The 19303-nt window shown below is 41.5% G+C and overlaps 1 protein-coding gene across 3 annotated transcripts; it reads left to right on the top strand.

The window, feature by feature from the left end:
- Positions 1-334: 334 nt before the first annotated feature.
- On the top strand, positions 335-8415 carry LOC147429510 (uncharacterized). 3 transcript variants are annotated; one of them, XM_086495779.1, is made up of 4 exons: positions 335-612; positions 5146-5199; positions 7806-8057; positions 8134-8415. In XM_086495779.1, the coding sequence occupies exons 1-4, from the start codon at positions 573-575 to the stop codon at positions 8403-8405; spliced, it is 618 nt and encodes a 205-aa protein (XP_086351905.1). In that variant the 5' UTR covers positions 335-572; the 3' UTR covers positions 8406-8415. The 3 variants fall into 3 exon arrangements, with proteins under 3 accessions (XP_086351905.1, XP_086351906.1, XP_086351904.1); XM_086495780.1 differs by lacking the exon at positions 5146-5199 and having other exon boundaries at positions 337-612; XM_086495778.1 differs by lacking the exons at positions 335-612; positions 5146-5199 and adding an exon at positions 7365-7671.
- Positions 8416-19303: the final 10888 nt, after the last annotated feature.

The raw sequence follows: 19303 nt of genomic DNA, 5'->3' as shown, positions 1-19303 counted from the left end.
TCGTGACAAGTTTTTGGCGCTTTGCAATCCAAAAATGTTGGTTGAGAGGAAAAGGAAGGAAAATGGCCACCTAGATTTTGAATGCACGAAAAGTCCACAAATCACGGTTCTTCTAGTGAATTTGGCTTTGGATTCTGTTGCCTTCGATTGCGACTGCTGAGCTGGCTTGAACCACGACCCACGAGAATCATTGCTCCCTTTAATCAAAGCCTTCAGGCCCCATCAAAGCTTGAAAGTCAAAGACGATGGCTCTCTCCTCTAGGCTCTCTCTGATCTGAGGTGATCTCTCTCTCTCTCTCTCTCTCTCTCTCTCTCTCTACCTATATATATATATATATATATATATATATATATTACCAGAGGTATAACGCAGCATGGGCAACAGTATCGCCAATTAGTCATCAGCTAGCAAGCGTGCACTTCAGTGAATACGAGCAATTATCAGCGGCTATGGATCGGTATAGCCGCCGGTTGATGTCACCCTCTGCTGTGTGCTTGCTGGCCAATGTCACCCTTTAGTGCGTCTTCTTCGATCGCTGCAGAACCCATCAAGCTCATCGTGCATCGAGCACATGCTCTGCGACAGCATCAAAGAGGCGCAGGAGATGGCAGGTTAGTATAGTGCGAATGGTGACGATGAGCTTAATATACCTGGTGAAGCTTGTGGGAAACTAGCGGAGGAAGGGATGGCGGCAATGGTGGTCATGAGGTCAACAATCATAAGCAGGCCGAGCAGCTGCTGCACTAGGATCCGAGTAGCTGCTGCTGTGAGAAGATAGAGCGGACTGTAGGCGAGTGAGAAGATTGCAAATGGGCTGTTGGCGAGGCAGATAGAGCGGCTAATTCGGGATGGGGTTGCGCAGTTTCTGCTGCAAGTGATAAGCGTGGTTTCCCACTCACTTCCACGCTTATCACTCCCAGCAGATACTGCGCCACCCCAGCACGAACCGTTGAAGATGTCATAAGTAATTTCCTAAGTTTGTGATAAAGGTATAAGAACCGTGCACCAAATAGATATTGATAGCTCTTTGGTTAATAGGGAGAGGGTGTCCCGCTTGATACCAACCATTTGTGGTAATTAGCAAATGCATAGCTAATTAAATCTATTAGCGAAATGCATTAGCTTTAATGACAGAGGGTAAGTTCAACTTTCAATTTAAGTTCAACTTTCAATTGTAATCAGGTAATGCTAATCTAGGTGTTGATGCTAATCACATTTTTAAGGTGCTAACTTGCTCTGACACTCCTTAGGTCATTGTGAAGGGTGCTACCATAGATAGGGTTCCTAGTGGATCTGGCACTAGTAGCCAACAAAGCTTAGAGCATAAGAGACTACCCTCATGACTAAGTGACACATAGCATTGGTTTGGGGGGGGGGGGGGGGGGGGGGGGTCCACGCATGACGGTTGAGGAGATCACAACCATGAGATGGCTATTATATCTAAACCTAGCCACGAATCAAACCCCTTAGACCTGGCCAATGCATGTTTGCTCACAATAAAGGGCGAAAAAAATGGGCAAGGGTACAACATGTGTGTGGGGTGAGATGGTTAGCCCATGTGTCGCAAAACCTAGGCTATGAGGTCATGGGATCACTTCAACTTTTTCAGATTATGTGAAGATGGATCAATTTATTTATGGCTTGTCTCCTTTTCCAAAGACAAAGGTTGCTTGTAGTGGACGCTCTACCTTTGAAGAGGCAGTCTCTATTTCTCGAAGAAAGTTTCATAAATACTTCTACATCCAAAATGGATTTGCACATGATTCCAAGAAGCCTTACCAGTAGGAAGACATTTCGATCAAAGAGTCTTATTCTTTACAATGATTCTTTTCTTCTACCCCAACAACGGATGAACAAACTTTTTATAAGCACAATGAATATATGCTTACTCATGATCCAAGTCATGCTCCAGTATGTGATAAAGACTCTGCTGTATTTCTTTATCCTAGCTTGCATTTAGAGGAGGATGCTACAAATCTAATCTTTTGGAGGGCCAATCTCTAGTCAAAGAAAAGGAAGCTCTTGTGCAATGCAACTCTATGGAGAATCAAGACCTTCAAGGTAACTTTGACCCGATGGAAAGTTTTGAGAGTGCTTCTTGTGTGGAAGAAGAGAGTGAAGAAGAAGAGGAAATCATAGTTGAGGAGGTCATAGACTACATTGATCACAGGGAGATGATTGTGGACACACATTGACTAGTCCAAAACAAAGAAGAAGAGTGTGAAATGGATCCATGTAAGGACGACCTTCAAGAACTTTGTGAGGTTGTTAAAATGATTCGCCATGACCCATGTATGCCAAGCACGAAAGAACCTAGTGTAGAAGAAGCAACAGATGTCTTAGTTCTAGAGAGTAACCAATCAACCTTAGAGGTGGGAGAATGTAAGGAGTTTCAACCTTGTCAAGGGGGGTGTTTAGAAGTGGATGGAGGACATGGGAGAAATAGGATCATAGAGAAAAAGATATCATTCTCTGCAATAGTGTAATAGTGGTGGCATTTCATTCATGGGACTCTCTCCTAGCATGAAAATCCAAGCCTTTGAAGCTCCAATAAGCTTAACAATGGGTTTCACTTCTTCAAGTTCAACCTCTCCTCTTTTCACATATTCCTTTCATCCTAGGCACTACACTCCTGTAAGTTTTGAAGAATATGTACACTTGATGATTGGTGGATGTTTCCAAACTTCCCACATTTGTTTCTTTGCCATATAGAGGTCTTCCACTGTGATACTTTTTGTCTTCTTTATAGATGGAAAACTTGTATATTGCCATATGTGGATCTTGTGTTAGTCCTTACCAAAATGAAGAGAAAGCTGGTGTTGGGCTTGCTGAAGCCAATAGTTGCAGCCATAGGGTGTTCTATTGACCAATCGAGGATGGTGCCAAATGTGCGAAGTATGGAACTTGTTGAAGTAAGTAGTCATCAATATTTTCAATCCATACTTTTGCGTCCTTCCCAATATCATCACCTTCTCCTTTAACACTAGAATGGTAACCTAACAGGACATAAAAGTGTTCTTTCAGGGTTTTGGGAAAAAATTCCAAAACCATAGTAGATCCACTCATTTTGAAAAATCCTTTCATGAAAGTTATAGTTCAATAACTACTACATATGGAAAAAATGAGAAACTTGTAAATTTTTCTCATCCCTTGGTCACTACAAGCTTCCAAAGTTGATGGACCAGTGCATTTTGCCCAAAACAGCAATTTCTTACGGTTGATTGCATATAAATAAGAGTGGGGATTTTTGTAGGACATGAGATAAAATGCCCCGTTAACTTCAATGGGTTGGTGACCAAAACATATGGTTGCTTTTACCTCACTAATTTTGTTTTGGGCAAAAAAAATAGGTACAAAAAAGTTGCATTTTTGCCATTCTGCGGACCTATCATCAAAGTTTCTATAGTCATGTTCAACACAGATACTATATACATGTTTTCTTAGTTCCCTTTGGGCCTTTGGATTCAAAAAGAGCCATGGAGCATGTCAAAAGGATAATGGATCTCTTACAATTGGAACCTTGGGGGTAATGATAAAGTGCTAAATATCGCAAACATGAAAAAACTGGGTTTAGCATTATGACCTCAGAAACCCATAGAAACTACTCAATATCTAGCCAAGTTTGTAGTCTATGATTAGATATGGTTACTACCTACAAAATACACACAATTGGCCTAAGAAACTAGCAATATTGAGAAAGTTATACTTGCTACTCTAAAATGTATTGTATTCTTCAGCAATCAAAAAACTCAACCATCATCATATACTATGCTATATAGCATATTAGGTCCCCCAAAACTCAAGGAAGATTAGCTTTATGTTATACATTACACTTACACAATCAAAATTGAATTTGGACATCAAGAAAGCCACCAAAAAAAATCATAAAAGTGCTAATTTTGGCCAAAAAACAGGATTATGCAATTCTTGTAAATTGGTCATAACTTTCAATTTTAACACTTAGCTCTCCCTACAAGCATCAAAACATGTTGATAACTATGAAGGCCTAACCTCTAGCCATCTAAACTTCACAAACATGAAGTTTAGAGTGGTATAGTTGCCAAAAATTGAAAAAAGCCAAAAACAGAACCCGTTTTTTCACACAGTTTAGGTTCAAAAATGTTGTGCAAGAGTAAGATTAATGATGAGATCGATACTCCAAAAAAAATGCTAAGTTTTTTTCAGCTCATAAGGCAACTTTGTGGATATATAGCACCTAGAAAATCATTTTCATAGTCTTCAAATAATTCAAGCAAAATGGTCGCTTAACAAGACACAAAAGGGTCCAAGGACATAAAAGTGTCCCGTTACCATTCTAGTGTTAGAAGAAGATGGTTACATTGTTTTGAGCAACAATTTCTTTACATGAATTTTGTGTAAATAGCATCATTCTAAGGGTTTTCCAATATAGGAGTGATTTGAGGGTTCCCCTAAGTTTATGCATATATTAACATATTATAATGAAATCAATGTTTATAATAACTCAAAATACTAAGGTATTTTTTAAACATAGACTTATCATATCCATTAAAACTCAATCACATGATTTAACCAGTCATCAATTATCTTAATCACATGACTTGACCAATCATGACTTATCCAATCCACTAAAACTAAATTACAAGCCTTAACCAGTCAAACAAATTATTTTGAAGAAAAAAAACTTGATTTTCTATTCATAAAATTATCAAAAATTCATTAAGGGGGTCTACAAAGATCTCTCCATGAGAAAACATATTAGAGGATTCAACCATAACAATGATACACTTGGTTGGCATGTCGTAATATTTGATGGGCCAGGCCATGGGTACTACAAAACGATAGTCGAGGAAGCTCAAGGTAGCCAATGAAAACTTTTTTCTTCAAGGTTGATCGGGTGTGATTGTCAATAACAACTTGGTTGGCGGCGATTATTGATGTCACTTTTCCATAAAGCCATCGATTATGGATTGTGATTCCACCAGAGGACATAATGATCAGTGGTAATTTGTAAAATTGGAAGTGTCAAATCAGGTTCAAGTTTGAGCCCACTTGATTTGGTGTAGGTCAATTTTCAAGTGTTCAATATGATGTGCTTGGATGAAAAAGGTTGATCCATGAACCCAACAACTTGTATATAACCATGTATTTGGTGGGTGCTATAGGTGCAAAAAGCTTGTCAAGTATGAGGAGCACGTTCTCTCAAAATTCGAAGCTTGGTGAGTGGCAAGCAGTGTGGTAGATTGCTTTAAAGACAATTAAACAATTGGTATCAGAGCCTTAGGTTAAAGTTGTATTCTCAATAGTCTGCACTATTCTTGGGTTTGAATGCATAAATGCATAGCTTGACATTGCTATCATGTTTGTTTTGTAGCACAAACTTATGGAAACCAATTGTTTAACTATCTTTAAAGCAATGTACCACATTGCTTGCCAATCACCAAGTTTCAAATTCCAAGAGAACATGTTTCTCATACTTGACAAGATTTTTGTACCTCATATAGGGTGGATGCATGAATAGGTTGCCCGGTTTTAACCGGTTGAAAGTTTATTTTGGAGGCTTAAAATTTAGGGGGTATGAAACTAGTGTTATGGGCAAGAATTGTTTGAATTAAATATTCGTGTGGAGGATACAAAATCTTAAAAATCATGTGGAGGATTCAAAAACACGTGTGGAGCCCACGTCAGAACGAATGTTCAGTCAAATGTTTTCATGACTGTGACTTCTCTGTATCTTTGTGCCTTTCTCCTTCTGCGCCTTTCTCAGCTCGCTCTACAGCCCCCTGTGCACGCTGCTTATCCTTCGCTATGGATAGCAACCTAAGAAAGAGCCCATGGAATGCAGCCCGACAGGTCTCCCCCACAAAGACCCGACATTCTCCCACGAAGGTATGTCACCTCTCTCTGTCTCTCTCTGTGTTGTGTACAGCGGACCTGTGTGTAGTAGAGTACTGAGGTGTGGATACATTGAGTAATGAGTATGGATTTATTCCTTTCAGAGACAGAACTTACAGCCTCCTCCCAAAATCAGCCGCTTTGTTCACCCCAAGGATGTGGAGCTGCCATTAAAGGCATTCTACACGACAAAGGAGGATTTTCACAGGGAATATGGGTTAAGTCTTGAGGGGAAAGATGTTAGGAAGTTGACAGATGTAGATGTGCCCATATCCGACTCGATGAAAGTTTTCACGTGTCTTCTAGTGAAGGAGAAAAAAGTGCCGATAAAAACAGCAAGGCCGGATCACTACAAGGCACTCTACCAGCTCTACAAGCAGGTGTACCAATCCAAACCACCAAACTATCTGCTGGGAGTCAAGTTTGCACGCGGATATGTTTATTTCGTATGCATAGGTCCGGTAAACTGGGTTGAGTTTGCATCTGAGGTGGTGAAGAATGTGACCAATGAAGGTCACTTAGATAGGAAAAGAGAACAATGGAAGTTAGAGACTTCCCAAGTATCCACAGGTACCCCAAGTGGTTCTGACATCTTCTTAGTAAATACCGCATCCGGAAGTATACCAGTCGGAAGTGGAATTTTTGCGACCACTCAGTTTGCCTTTAGTGTTGAAGTATCCACTTCCTTGCAAGAACTTCTTGTTGAGGTTAGAAAATCTCATGACAATGTATCAGCCGAGTGTCAGAAGGCTAAGGATTCAGTGGTCAAATCTGTTGCTGATGTGCACCGTTGCGAGGGTGCCCTTGACACCATCCAAATGCACTTCCCAGATGATGCCAATGTACCAACAGGCTTGCTTGATAGCCTCCAAGAAAAATTTGACCAAGCAAAAGCCACCCTACAGCAGGCACAGGTATGCTTTTAACTCCATCTGATTGTAGTATAATACATGCAAAGTACCATACGGTATGATTTTTCATACCGGTAGGATTATATAATATTCTGTAAGGGTAGATGACAATACCGGTAGGATGTTATCATATCGGTAGGATTATACCTTACCGATATGATTACATCCTACCGGTATGATTATATCCTACCGGTAGGATTTAGGAGATAATCCTACCAGTATGATAACATCCTACTTGTATGGTTACATCCGACCGGTATGGTTAGATCCAACCGGTATGATAAAATCCAACCGGTTTGATGTTATGCTTCTGGTATACTGTTATCCTACTGGTATGATGTTATCGGATGTTATCTTACCGGTATGATGTTATACTATCTAGTATAATAACATTATACCAGGATAACATTATACCAGCAAGATGTAATCATACCGGTATGATAACATCATTATACCGATTTTCAAGCATTCATACCGATTTTATACCTGTTTGACATTGTCTGATAACAGAGGTCTCTTGCCTACAGGAAGAATTATCCAAATGCTTGGACCGTGAGGAAACCTTTGGTCTCTATGTCACTTTTGTGACAGGCATGATTAGTCAACCAATGCTACCTGAAACCATAGTCTTGCCTGCACGAGTAACAGCTCCTGGACATAGTGTTGTTCTCATTGATGTGTGCAATGCTTGTGGTGTAAGAATTCATGATCACAATCACTCAAGCCATGTTGTTCTATTGCCTTGTTCACATGCATACCATGCATTCTGCTATGCTCACTTGGCTGAGAAAGGAAAGTGCATGCTTAAGGATTGCCTCGGAGTTATTTCTGCAGAAGACCAATCCCTTCTAAAGAAGAAGCGAGTTGAACCATGCCCAAAAACAGGTGAGAAAATTGTTTCAATGGGTAATCAGGTGGTTGATTTTTGTCTTCTCTGATGTTTTTTCAGGTGGTTGATTTTTGTCTTCTCTGATGTTTTTTCAGGTGGTTGATTTTTGTCTTCTCTGATGTTTTTTCAGAGTCAAGCTGCTTCAGAACTACTGTCGGTAAAGACAAGACACCTGTGGAGGTATTGCTTGATGAAAATGTCCTTGGTAATGCTGAGAAACCTGTTTCGGAAACAACAGAAGAAGAACAAAACTTTGAGGTAAAGGAGCAGAGTACGACTGGTGCTGAAGACAAAACCCAGAATGAGGAAGACGATGTGTTGCTAGACAGCGTGCGGGTGACAAGATCAAAGACCCCGAGAAAACGAGGCCAACATGGCAAGAGTAAGTTTTTTCATTGATTATGGCTCTAATAAGTGATCTCTTGCTGCACAGCTTTCTAAAGCTGATGGTCGTGTAGATGTCAGGCTGGAGGGAAGTCCCGAGGAGACCCTTGCTCAGCATATAAGAAAGGCAAAAAGAAAAAAAATCGAGAATACTGGAGATGAGAAGCCTGAAATGGAGCAAAAAAGCAAGGAAGAGGAAGAGACCCAGGGGCAGCCAGAAGAGGAGATGGACATAGAAGACACTAAGGAGATGCAGAATACCGGCACAAGTTCTGACCCTAAACCCAGAGCCTGCAAAAGATTATATTTTGCCCCCCCATGTTTCTTTTTATGTAACCACTTCTGAAATTAATATAACTTTCTTTCCCAGTCGACGTCTCTTTCATCTTGTGCCTAATTTACATTTTGTGTTTTTATTGTATGATTTCAATCTATAGATATGTCCTAATTGCATATTTAAATTTGAGTCTTGTGTAATTTTGCATCTGCAGATATGTTTTCAGTCGAAGAATGGCGCGTTGCAGATAGGTTCAAGGCTGACAAGCAGAATGGCAAGGCTGACATTCGTGCAATATGGAATTGTGTGTTGTCTCCTGCAGTGCTCGTGTTTCCTCTATGGTATAGAATAATTAAAAGAATCCCACTGATATGGCCAAGGCCACCACCTCCGTTGAGCGTCCAGTGTAGGATTCTCATTTTGGACCTTAATGGATTACTGCTCAAGAAATTTGATGGAAAATATGGTGAAGAATTGCCCCACTGGCCAGAAATGCGGTATGTTGTTGAAGGGGATACACAGTTCTGGGTAAGGCCCGATGCAGAAGTTGTCATAATAATCAATATCTAATTCTCCTAAATGATTTTCTCATATTAAACTGATCATTTAATGTGGGGAAGTGCCAAGGGAGAAAAAGCTAGAATATTGGTTAAGTTAGCAGACCGGCCACAGTAGGGATCCAAAGGAGGGAAAATAGGGATCCAAAGGGGGGGCCATCTGCAAAAGAGCCATGTGAAACAATGGGCCAAAAAGACCCTAAGGTTCAGCCCATTAAGACTTCCAAAATGCTAAGGTTCCAAAATTCAAAGGTTGTGTCCAAAGGTCAACCCTAGGGAAAATTGGATGCTTAGTGTGTGCCCAAAAAGTCTTTCTACATCCCTACATGGGAGGGGGCGAGCCCCAAAGCTAGGGGATGAGAGAGAAAGCCACACACACACACACACAGGCTCCCTTTACACAAAGGGAATGAGGGACACATGTCAGCTCCCTAGGCCAGATGCCCACAAGGTGTGCCCAATTCCTATTGGAAGACCCTTGAAGTGGACCAATGAGAATTAAGCTAGAGTAAATCTAGTTTAATTAATTTAAAAACATTTAATAAAAGAAACCAATGAGAATTAAGTCTCCTAGAAGACTATTGGGCAGTCTCCCAAGGGGTCCAATGAGCATTCAGGAGCCCCATGGCTTGCCTGATTCCTATTGGCCAGGAGGCAAAGGGGTCCAATGAGAGTTTAGTTTAATTATTTAATTACCTAAAGCTCTCACAAAAGGGGAAAGGGGGACACATGTCTAAAGGCTATCACTTATGCTGCTTAATCCCTATTGGCTTGACCTGGGGAGGTCCAATGAGGCAAAAGCCAGACTTATTTAGCAGCTAGGGCTCGCCCAAGAGAGAGGGGGGGCTGATTTTTGCTTGGCATTGACACACACACTCTCACACTTGACCATGTGTGAAGGGAAAATACTCTATCTCCTCCCAAGCTTTAATGGAGAGCTCATCACCTACTCCAAGCTTGTGAGATAGAAGCCTACATCAACACTCTCTTGGCATGTGGATGCAAATCCAACCAAGAGCCAAGCTTCAATGCATGCTCATCTTCTCTACCAAGCTAATTACTAAGCTAAGCTATGCTAATATGAGTGATTATGTGAGGAGATGTACTTCTTTCTCGTAAGATACTTCTTTTTCCTCTCAATCTACTCTCATACCCTGCTAGCTCTCACCATCTTCGAAGGTGTGTGAGGTCTTGGGTCTGAGAACGGGGATAATTCAAGTTGTGTTTGATTAAGTGTTTTGCTTGGTGTATGAAGCTTCCATCTTCATTGCACTAGCTAGTCTTGAAGGAACACAAAGAATTGTATTGTACAATGTCTCTCTTGATGGGAGAAACCATAATACAAAGCCTTTTGGAGGGGGGACCGGCTCCATGCAAATCCGGTCCTCAACTGTTGTCAATAGCTTAATTGCTCTCTCTTTTGAAAGTATTGTCGATGCTATCTAGCTAGGTGTTATGCTTTTTGTTGCTCTCTCCACCCAAGCACTCTTGTAATTCTCATTAGGAATCTATTCTAATGAAATGCCCACTATGTTCATGCTAAATTCCGCTACACATAAGATTTTAGGCCATTAAATGTTACATTGGTATCAGAGCTCAAGGTTTCTCTTTTCTTGCTCAAGAAGGGAGGTCCTCAAGCTAGCTACAAATGGTTGGTATTATTAATTGCCTGTGAATAAGTAGAATAGGGATTTTTCAGCCTTGCAGTGCGCCTGCCTTTGTGCAGTTAACGGGGCATCACCGTCGAGAGCTATGGTCTTAATAGTGGAGTCCTACGGGGCTTGCCTACGGCTTAACCACTATTGAGCTATTAGAAGCTTGACAGGAGCCGGTGCTGTTTTGGTGTCGAAAGACCCTCTCTTCTATTCCTTGCAATTAATGGTATTCGAGCCGCGGGTACAGTAGCTTGAGTTCTTTTTCTAAAGGGGTAAAGAGGAGTAGCAACTAGGGCTTGAAGTGCCAAAGTACACCTAAAAAGTTTACACCTAAAAGTTGTTAGAATGGCTGACAATATTAAAGAGAGTGAAATTAATGTTGATAACTTTGATTTTGCTCATGAGCAAGCTACTAATGATGCTTCAATGCTTGTTAATTATCTTGTTTCTAGGCTTCAACAAGCCATGGGCAATCCATCTCTCCAAAGTGAAGTGCAACGGCAGCTCCGTGCTCATGGGATTCTCCAAGCTCATCACCATGACGAGAGAACACCTAGGAAGCCTCCTTGTGAGACTACCAAAAGAGGTCTCTCTCCGATTCGGGAAGAAGAAGAGAATCCATATGAAGGGCTCAAGAACTTACTTCTTGATGATGCATCTCCTTCCCAAAGGAGAACTCAAGAGCCTCCACCGAAGGAACGAGAAAGAAGCGAGTCTCCCGCCACCTCGGCGGAGATGGCTCCACGAAGACGGCGGGCTAAACGCTCTCCATCACCACCAAAGCGGAGAAGACCATCACACTCTTCTCCACGCCATAATTCAAAGAGGGATGATAAAAAGCAAGAGAAGAAAAAGGCGAGAAAGAGGACACCCTCTTCTCCATCTTCTTCATCCTCTTCCTCTTATGAAAGCTATGGTGAAGACGACAAAGATCAAGACAAGAAAAAGGCGAGAAAGAGGTCACCCTCTTCTCCACCTTCTTCAAATTCTTCATCTTCTGAAGAAAGTGATGGTGCAACTTTTGAACCATCAAAAAGAAGAGGCCATAGGAAATCCTATGCCGCATGGAAGAGGTCGTCCAAGCTGAAGAAATTCAAAGAGGGAGGGAAGAGCATCTCTTTCCTTACCTATGATGGCACCTTCGGTGCTACAGACAAAGTTTTGGCCTTTATCCAGCAATTCGATGCGGCGTTTGGAGATGAGGGCTTCACGGAGTCCTCTAAGCTACGCCATGTAGCTATGCACTTTCAAAAGTCCACCAGACAATGGTGGTCTAGCCTACGAGCCAACGGTGAAGCTCCACGAACATGGAAGGCTTTAAGAGCTTCCATTATGAAGCAGTTTTTGGCCACCGATGCCAAAGACAAAGTACTCACCGAATGGCGAAGCTTAAAGCTCTCTCCCAATGAATCCATCCACAAATATGTAGACAAGTTTTGGGACCTACAACTCAAAGCCACTGTCTTCAAAAAGTTGGATTTTGGAGAGCAAAAGCAACAATTTTGTGCGGGCTTAACCGAAGAAATGGCGGAGTATGTCAACTCCCAAAGGCCACGTACCATATCGGCGGTAATACACCATACTATGGTGGCCTCGCGAATCAATTTCCAAACGGGGGGTAAAAGAAATAATAAGCCCCCGGAAAACAAGGGTTCCAATGAGCCTAAGGGGAAGGACAATGTCCAAAAGTCTCCTAAGGGCAATTCCAACAAAGCTAAAGAGAAGGGAGTTTACAAAGGAAAGAATAAACTCTCTCCTGAAGAGCTTGAGCGTTATCGTAAAGATAACCGGTGTTTCAAGTGCGGTGAACAAGGGCATGCGTACCGCGCTTGTCCCCAAAAGAACAACCGCCAAGATCCTCCTAGAGATTCTTTGATTGAAATCCAAGAGGAGGAGATTCATCAAACTCACCACAAAGGATCTCCTCTATGCCATGCTTGGGGAAAGGTAAGAGAACATGATGCTTTTATTCTCTTTGACCCTGGTTCTACTCACAATTTCATATCTATGGAGTTAGCCACCAAGCTAGGCATACAATCCTACGAGATGGGAGATATCCTACCCGCAGACAGTGCCTTCAAGGGGCAAGAAGCTTCAGTCACTCCCTTAATCGGGAAATTGAGGCTTCATGTCCAAGGCTATGTGGACAAAGAGGACTTCTTTATCTCTCCTCTCAAGCATGAGGATGTAATCCTAGGGGCACCATGGTTTGACCGCCTGGCTGCCCATGTTAAATTTCCTGAAAGGAGAATCTCCTTTAAGTTCAGGGAAAAGGACATGTATATAGATGCTAGGGAGATGGGTAACACCATCCCCATTGTACATACACCAGCTTTCAACAAGTCAATAAAGAGCTCTATTTCCGTGTACATGATTTTTGTTAAAGATTCTCAAAATGAACCTAATGCTTTAGCAAAAGAAAATAAAAGCAACCAAAAGGAATTAGAGTTATCCAATTTTCTCAAGGGGTTTCAAGATGTCTTTATTGACGACATCCCTTGTGAGCTACCTCCTAAACGAGGTAATGACGACCATGCAATTGAACTTCTTCCAGGAAGTTCACCGCCTAAGAAACCTCCTTATAGAGTTTCTCAAGCTCAACAAGAGGAGATTATGTGGCAAGTGCATGACTTAGTTGAGAAGGGCATGGTTAGGCCTAGCTCATCTCCATTTTGCTCACCTGTGCTATTAGTGCAAAAGAAAGACGGCACATATCGTATGTGTGTCGACTATAGAGCACTAAATAGGATCACTATCAAGAATAGGTTTCCCGTTCCACGGGTAGAAGACCTATTTGATAAGCTACAAGGATCGACCTACTTCAATAGGATTGACCTAAAAAGTGGCTACCATCAAATAAGGATAGTTGATCAAGACATTGTAAAGACCGCATTTCGTACTACATTTGGTCTTTACGAATACATTGTCATGCCTTTTGGCTTGACTAATGCACCAGCCACATTCAACCGCTTGATGGAGAAGCTGTTCAGGCCTCATCGAACCTTCACTGGAGTGTTCTTTGATGATATTATCATCTACTCTAATTCATTGGAGGAACACAAGCAACACCTCCAGGTAATATTTCAAGTTTTAAGAGAGAATAAACTTTATGTTAATCGAAAGAAAAGTGAATTTTTCTTGCAAGAGATTCAATATTTAGGTCACATTATCTCTCGAGATGGAATCCAAATGGATCCATCCAAGTTAGAGGTAATAAAAGGATGGCCTAAACCAAGGAATCTTCATGAACTAAGAAGCTTTATAGGTATGTGTGCATACTATAGACGCTTCATAGAAAAGTTCTCACAAATTGCGGGACCATTACATGACCTAACAAAGAAAAATGTTAGGTATACGTGGTCTGCTAAGGAGAACAATGCTTTCGAAAAGCTTAAAGAAAAGCTTATCTCTCAACCTGTGCTTACACTACCGGATCTCTCAAAACCATTTGAGGTCCAATGTGATGCTTGTGGTGATTGCCTTGGGGCTGTTCTGCTCCAAGAAGGGCACGCCATAGGCTATGAGAGTCAAAGGCTCGACCCTGTTGAGCAAGCTCTAGGCATATACGAAAAAGAACTCCTTGCAGTTCTACATGCCTTAGACTCATGGAAGCACTATTTATTGGGGACTCCTTTCATTCTGCGAACGGATCACCAAAGTCTTAAGTACTTCATGACGCAGACCAAGCTCTCCGACAAACAAATGAGGTGGGCAAATTTCCTTTCGCAATTTCATTTTCATATTGCTCACATTGCTGGCAAGCATAATCAAGTAGCCGATGCACTCTCAAGACGCCCGAGAGTGAATGCGGTTTCCATAGCAACTCACAATGATCTATCTTTAATGATAGATGAGTATGCTATTGATCCCGATTTTAGAGATGTGATTTCAGCCCTTTCATTAGGGAAGAAAGAAGAACCATTTACTTTACAAGATGGTTATCTTCTCTATGGCAATAGACTATGCGTTACTAACTCACTACGTGAGAAAGTAATGTATGAATCTCATGCTCCCCCATATGCAGGGCATAGAGGGATTCAGTCTACCCTAAAGGGAATTGAAACATATTTCTATTGGCCTACCATGAAAGTGAACATACACGAGTATGTTTCCAAATGTGTGGTATGTCAAAAGACAAAATTTGATAGAGGGAAGCAACTTGGATTGCTTCAACCCTTGCCAATCCCTAATTCACCGTGGGAGAGCATATCCATGGATTTTATCTTTGGATTGCCTAAGTCTATCCATGGGAATACGGGAATATGGACGATAGTAGACAGGTTTAGTAAACAAGCTCATTTTATACCTGTCAAAAAGACTATCAAAGCCCATCAAATGGCAACCCTCTTCATTTCACAAATTTTCAAGTACCATGGCTTGCCAATGTCCATAGTGTCGGATAGAGATCCTAGAATGACCAGTAATTTCTGGAAGGGTCTCTTTGAGAATTTAGGAACAAAGCTAAACTTCTCTTCGGCCTATCACCCACAAACTGATGGCCAAAGTGAAATAGCTAACCTAACTATTCTCGATCTACTAAAAGCCTATGTAACGGAAGTAGATCAAAGATCCCAATGGGAGAAGTACTTACCCTTAGTAGAGTATGCTTACAATAACACTGTACATACTTCTACAGGAAAAGCACCTTTCGAGATAATTGAGGGAAGATCAAAAAGTCCCTTGCTACTTAAGGTACATGGGAAGATCTTCGCTGCAGATGAGTATAGCCGAGACCTACAAGAATCTTTCCAAAAGATTAAGGATGCTATCTCTATCTCACAGCAAAGGCAAAAGGCTGCTGCTGACAAGCACAGAAGAGCCCAAGCCTTTAAAGAAAATGATTGGGTCTTGTTAAAGTTTCCCAAGGCTCGATTAAGGGGCACGACGGGCAAGAATCCTACGGGCCACCAAAAGTACTATGCTAAACTAGCAAAAAGGTATTATGGTCCCTTCCAGATTCTTAGGCCAATCAATGAGATGGCCTATCAACTTAAGTTGCCCAATCATTGGCTCATACACAATGCTTTTCATGTGAGCCTCTTAAAGCCTTACAAAGGAGAGCCACCTCAAGAACCAACTATTGAAGACCCACCGGAGATCGAGGACCACGAGGAGGTGCTGCAGCCCGAGTCCATTCTCCGACATGAAGACAAGGTATTAAGAGGCGGTAAGACTATCCGACGATATCTTATTAAGTTTAAGAATTATCCTTTTGAAGATGCTAGATGGATGCAAGGCATACAATTAAAGGATAACCTAAACCTTGTCAATGCTTACAATGCTTCCCAAGAGTAAGCAAATGTACAAAATGTTAAAAATGAACAAAAATTTTTGTCTTATAAGACTCTCTTTTTCTTTATTTGTGCACAAAAATGAAGTAGTATGCATGCTTAGATCAAGTTTGCGGGGACGACGTCTCCCAAACACCAAAGTAGAGCTTGTCACTCTACTATGGAAGACTGATAGGACTAATGTGCAGACATGCTTGCGGCAGCCTCAGGCTCTCAAGCGCCAAATGGACTAGTCATCCATTATGGAATGATGTCGTAGGGTAACATAGGGATCCTCTACCCGCTAAGAAAAGGACTCATGCATATGCTTTATCTTCTCTACACCATAGTCGAGGACGACTATGATTTCAAGAGAGAGGTAATGTCATAATAATCAATATCTAATTCTCCTAAATGATTTTCTCATATTAAACTGATCATTTAATGTGGGGAAGTGCCAAGGGAGAAAAAGCTAGAATATTGGTTAAGTTAGCAGACCGGCCACAGTAGGGATCCAAAGGAGGGAAAATAGGGATCCAAAGGGGGGCCATCTGCAAAAGAGCCATGTGAAACAATGGGCCAAAAAGACCCTAAGGTTCAGCCCATTAAGACTTCCAAAATGCTAAGGTTCCAAAATTCAAAGGTTGTGTCCAAAGGTCAACCCTAGGGAAAATTGGATGCTTAGTGTGTGCCCAAAAAGTCTTTCTACATCCCTACATGGGAGGGGGCGAGCCCCAAAGCTAGGGGATGAGAGAGAAAGCCACACACACACACACACAGGCTCCCTTTACACAAAGGGAATGAGGGACACATGTCAGCTCCCTAGGCCAGATGCCCACAAGGTGTGCCCAATTCCTATTGGAAGACCCTTGAAGTGGACCAATGAGAATTAAGCTAGAGTAAATCTAGTTTAATTAATTTAAAAACATTTAATAAAAGAAACCAATGAGAATTAAGTCTCCTAGAAGACTATTGGGCAGTCTCCCAAGGGGTCCAATGAGCATTCAGGAGCCCCATGGCTTGCCTGATTCCTATTGGCCAGGAGGCAAAGGGGTCCAATGAGAGTTTAGTTTAATTATTTAATTACCTAAAGCTCTCACAAAAGGGGAAAGGGGGACACATGTCTAAAGGCTATCACTTATGCTGCTTAATCCCTATTGGCTTGACCTGGGGAGGTCCAATGAGGCAAAAGCCAGACTTATTTAGCAGCTAGGGCTCGCCCAAGAGAGAGGGGGGGCTGATTTTTGCTTGGCATTGACACACACACTCTCACACTTGACCATGTGTGAAGGGAAAATACTCTATCTCCTCCCAAGCTTTAATGGAGAGCTCATCACCTACTCCAAGCTTGTGAGATAGAAGCCTACATCAACACTCTCTTGGCATGTGGATGCAAATCCAACCAAGAGCCAAGCTTCAATGCATGCTCATCTTCTCTACCAAGCTAATTACTAAGCTAAGCTATGCTAATATGAGTGATTATGTGAGGAGATGTACTTCTTTCTCGTAAGATACTTCTTTTTCCTCTCAATCTACTCTCATACCCTGCTAGCTCTCACCATCTTCGAAGGTGTGTGAGGTCTTGGGTCTGAGAACGGGGATAATTCAAGTTGTGTTTGATTAAGTGTTTTGCTTGGTGTATGAAGCTTCCATCTTCATTGCACTAGCTAGTCTTGAAGGAACACAAAGAATTGTATTGTACAATGTCTCTCTTGATGGGAGAAACCATAATACAAAGCCTTTTGGAGGGGGGACCGGCTCCATGCAAATCCGGTCCTCAACTGTTGTCAATAGCTTAATTGCTCTCTCTTTTGAAAGTATTGTCGATGCTATCTAACTAGGTGTTATGCTTTTTGTTGCTCTCTCCACCCAAGCACTCTTGTAATTCTCATTAGGAATCTATTCTAATGAAATGCCCACTATGTTCATGCTAAATTCCGCTACACATAAGATTTTAGGCCATTAAATGTTACAGAAGTGTTTTTGAATTTTTGTTTCAGATGGTTCGAAGTGTGGATATGGAGCTTTTGCGAGTTTGAGAAGCTCAAACGCACGCTAGCGACAGTGTTCCCTGACCACCACAAAAGATTCAATAGAGTGGTAAGTCAAGCGCAGTGCACAAGGGCCCCTTTTAAATTGGGCGCGACAAATAAACCGGTGTTCCACAAGAATCTCGAAAATTTTCCTGACCTACCACCTGACACACTTATCTTTGATGATTCTGGATATAAGCTAATGTTTAATCCATTGGGGTCATTTCTTGTTTTTCCCAAGCTAGAAAAGCAGTCTAAAGAAGTGTGCGCCTGTTTTCTGTCAACCACTGTCATAAACTGGCTGGCACACTAGTTGTACTCGAAGGACAGAATTGAGTATACAAAGAGGACTGTAATTTGTGCAGACGGACAACCTGACGACACATATGTGCGTTGTTTTTATTGGAAATGGCGGATTGACTTTTTCAATAAGAAAGGAACAGATTTTTTATATAAAAAGAAAGATTCATAAAGTCTGTGAAGTGGGCGACTTTTGTCGATGTATTTTTTTGTCGATGGATGTAAATGGAGAATTACTCAGCCAAAAGGCTCAATCAATGTAACAGAATTCATGTATAATACATTTACAAGCAAGTTGCACGGAAATACGTTGTATTCTATATTTGAAGTATATTGCAAATAAAAGGAGAGAGTGAGAGAGAGTGTCTGATAAGGGTATTATACTGGGCATGACTGGTATGATACTGAGAAGTGAGTGAGAGAGAGAGAGAGAGAGAGAAAGAGAGAGAGTCGGATACAAAGAAGTGACATGTATGATACCGGTATGATTCTTTCAAGTGACTGGTATGATACAGGTATGATATTGAGAAGTGATCGGTATGATATTGAGAAGTGACACGAGAGAGAGAGAGAGAGAGAGAGAGAGAGAGAGAGAGAGAGAGAGAGAGTCTTATACTGAGAAGTGACTGGTATGATACTGTGAAGTGACTAATATGATACCGGTATGATACTGAGGAGTGACCGGTATGATACTTAGCAGTGACAGAGAGAGGGAGAGGGGTTGGTATGATACCGGTATGATACTGTGGAGTGACCGGTATGATACTGAGACGTTACACACACACACACACACACACACAGGGACTGGTATGATACCGGTATGATACTGAGGAGTTATTGGTATGATACTGATATGATACTGAGAAGTGACTGGTATGATACTGAGAAATGACAAAGAGAGGATACTGAGAAATGACAAAGAGAGAGAGAGAGAGAGAGAAAGACAGAGGAACTTGTATAATATCGGTATCATACCAGTCACTCCTCAGTATCATACCGGTATGATCCTGAGAAATGACTGGTATGATGTTTAGAAATGACAGAGAGAGAGAGAGAGGGAATGTATGATATGGGTATGATACTGGGAAATGACTGGTATGATACTGTATCATACCGGTATGATACTGGGAATTGACTGGTATGATACCGGTA

The sequence above is a fragment of the Adiantum capillus-veneris genome, chromosome 22, assembly GCF_014529385.1.
Source record: "Adiantum capillus-veneris isolate H3 chromosome 22, ASM1452938v2, whole genome shotgun sequence".
Taxonomy (NCBI): Eukaryota; Viridiplantae; Streptophyta; class Polypodiopsida; order Polypodiales; family Pteridaceae; genus Adiantum; species Adiantum capillus-veneris.
This window is presented reverse-complemented; position numbering and strand designations above follow the sequence as displayed.

Bases quoted from the DNA above. Each gene is read 5' to 3' on its own strand.
- LOC147429510 (XM_086495778.1), top strand. From the start codon at position 7,380: ATGATTAGTCAACCAATGCTACCTGAAACCATAGTCTTGCCTGCACGA. The intron at 7,672-7,805 runs GTGAGAAAATTG...ATGTTTTTTCAG, and splicing joins TGAACCATGCCCAAAAACAG to AGTCAAGCTGCTTCAGAACT. The intron at 8,058-8,133 runs GTAAGTTTTTTC...ATGGTCGTGTAG, and splicing joins ACGAGGCCAACATGGCAAGA to ATGTCAGGCTGGAGGGAAGT.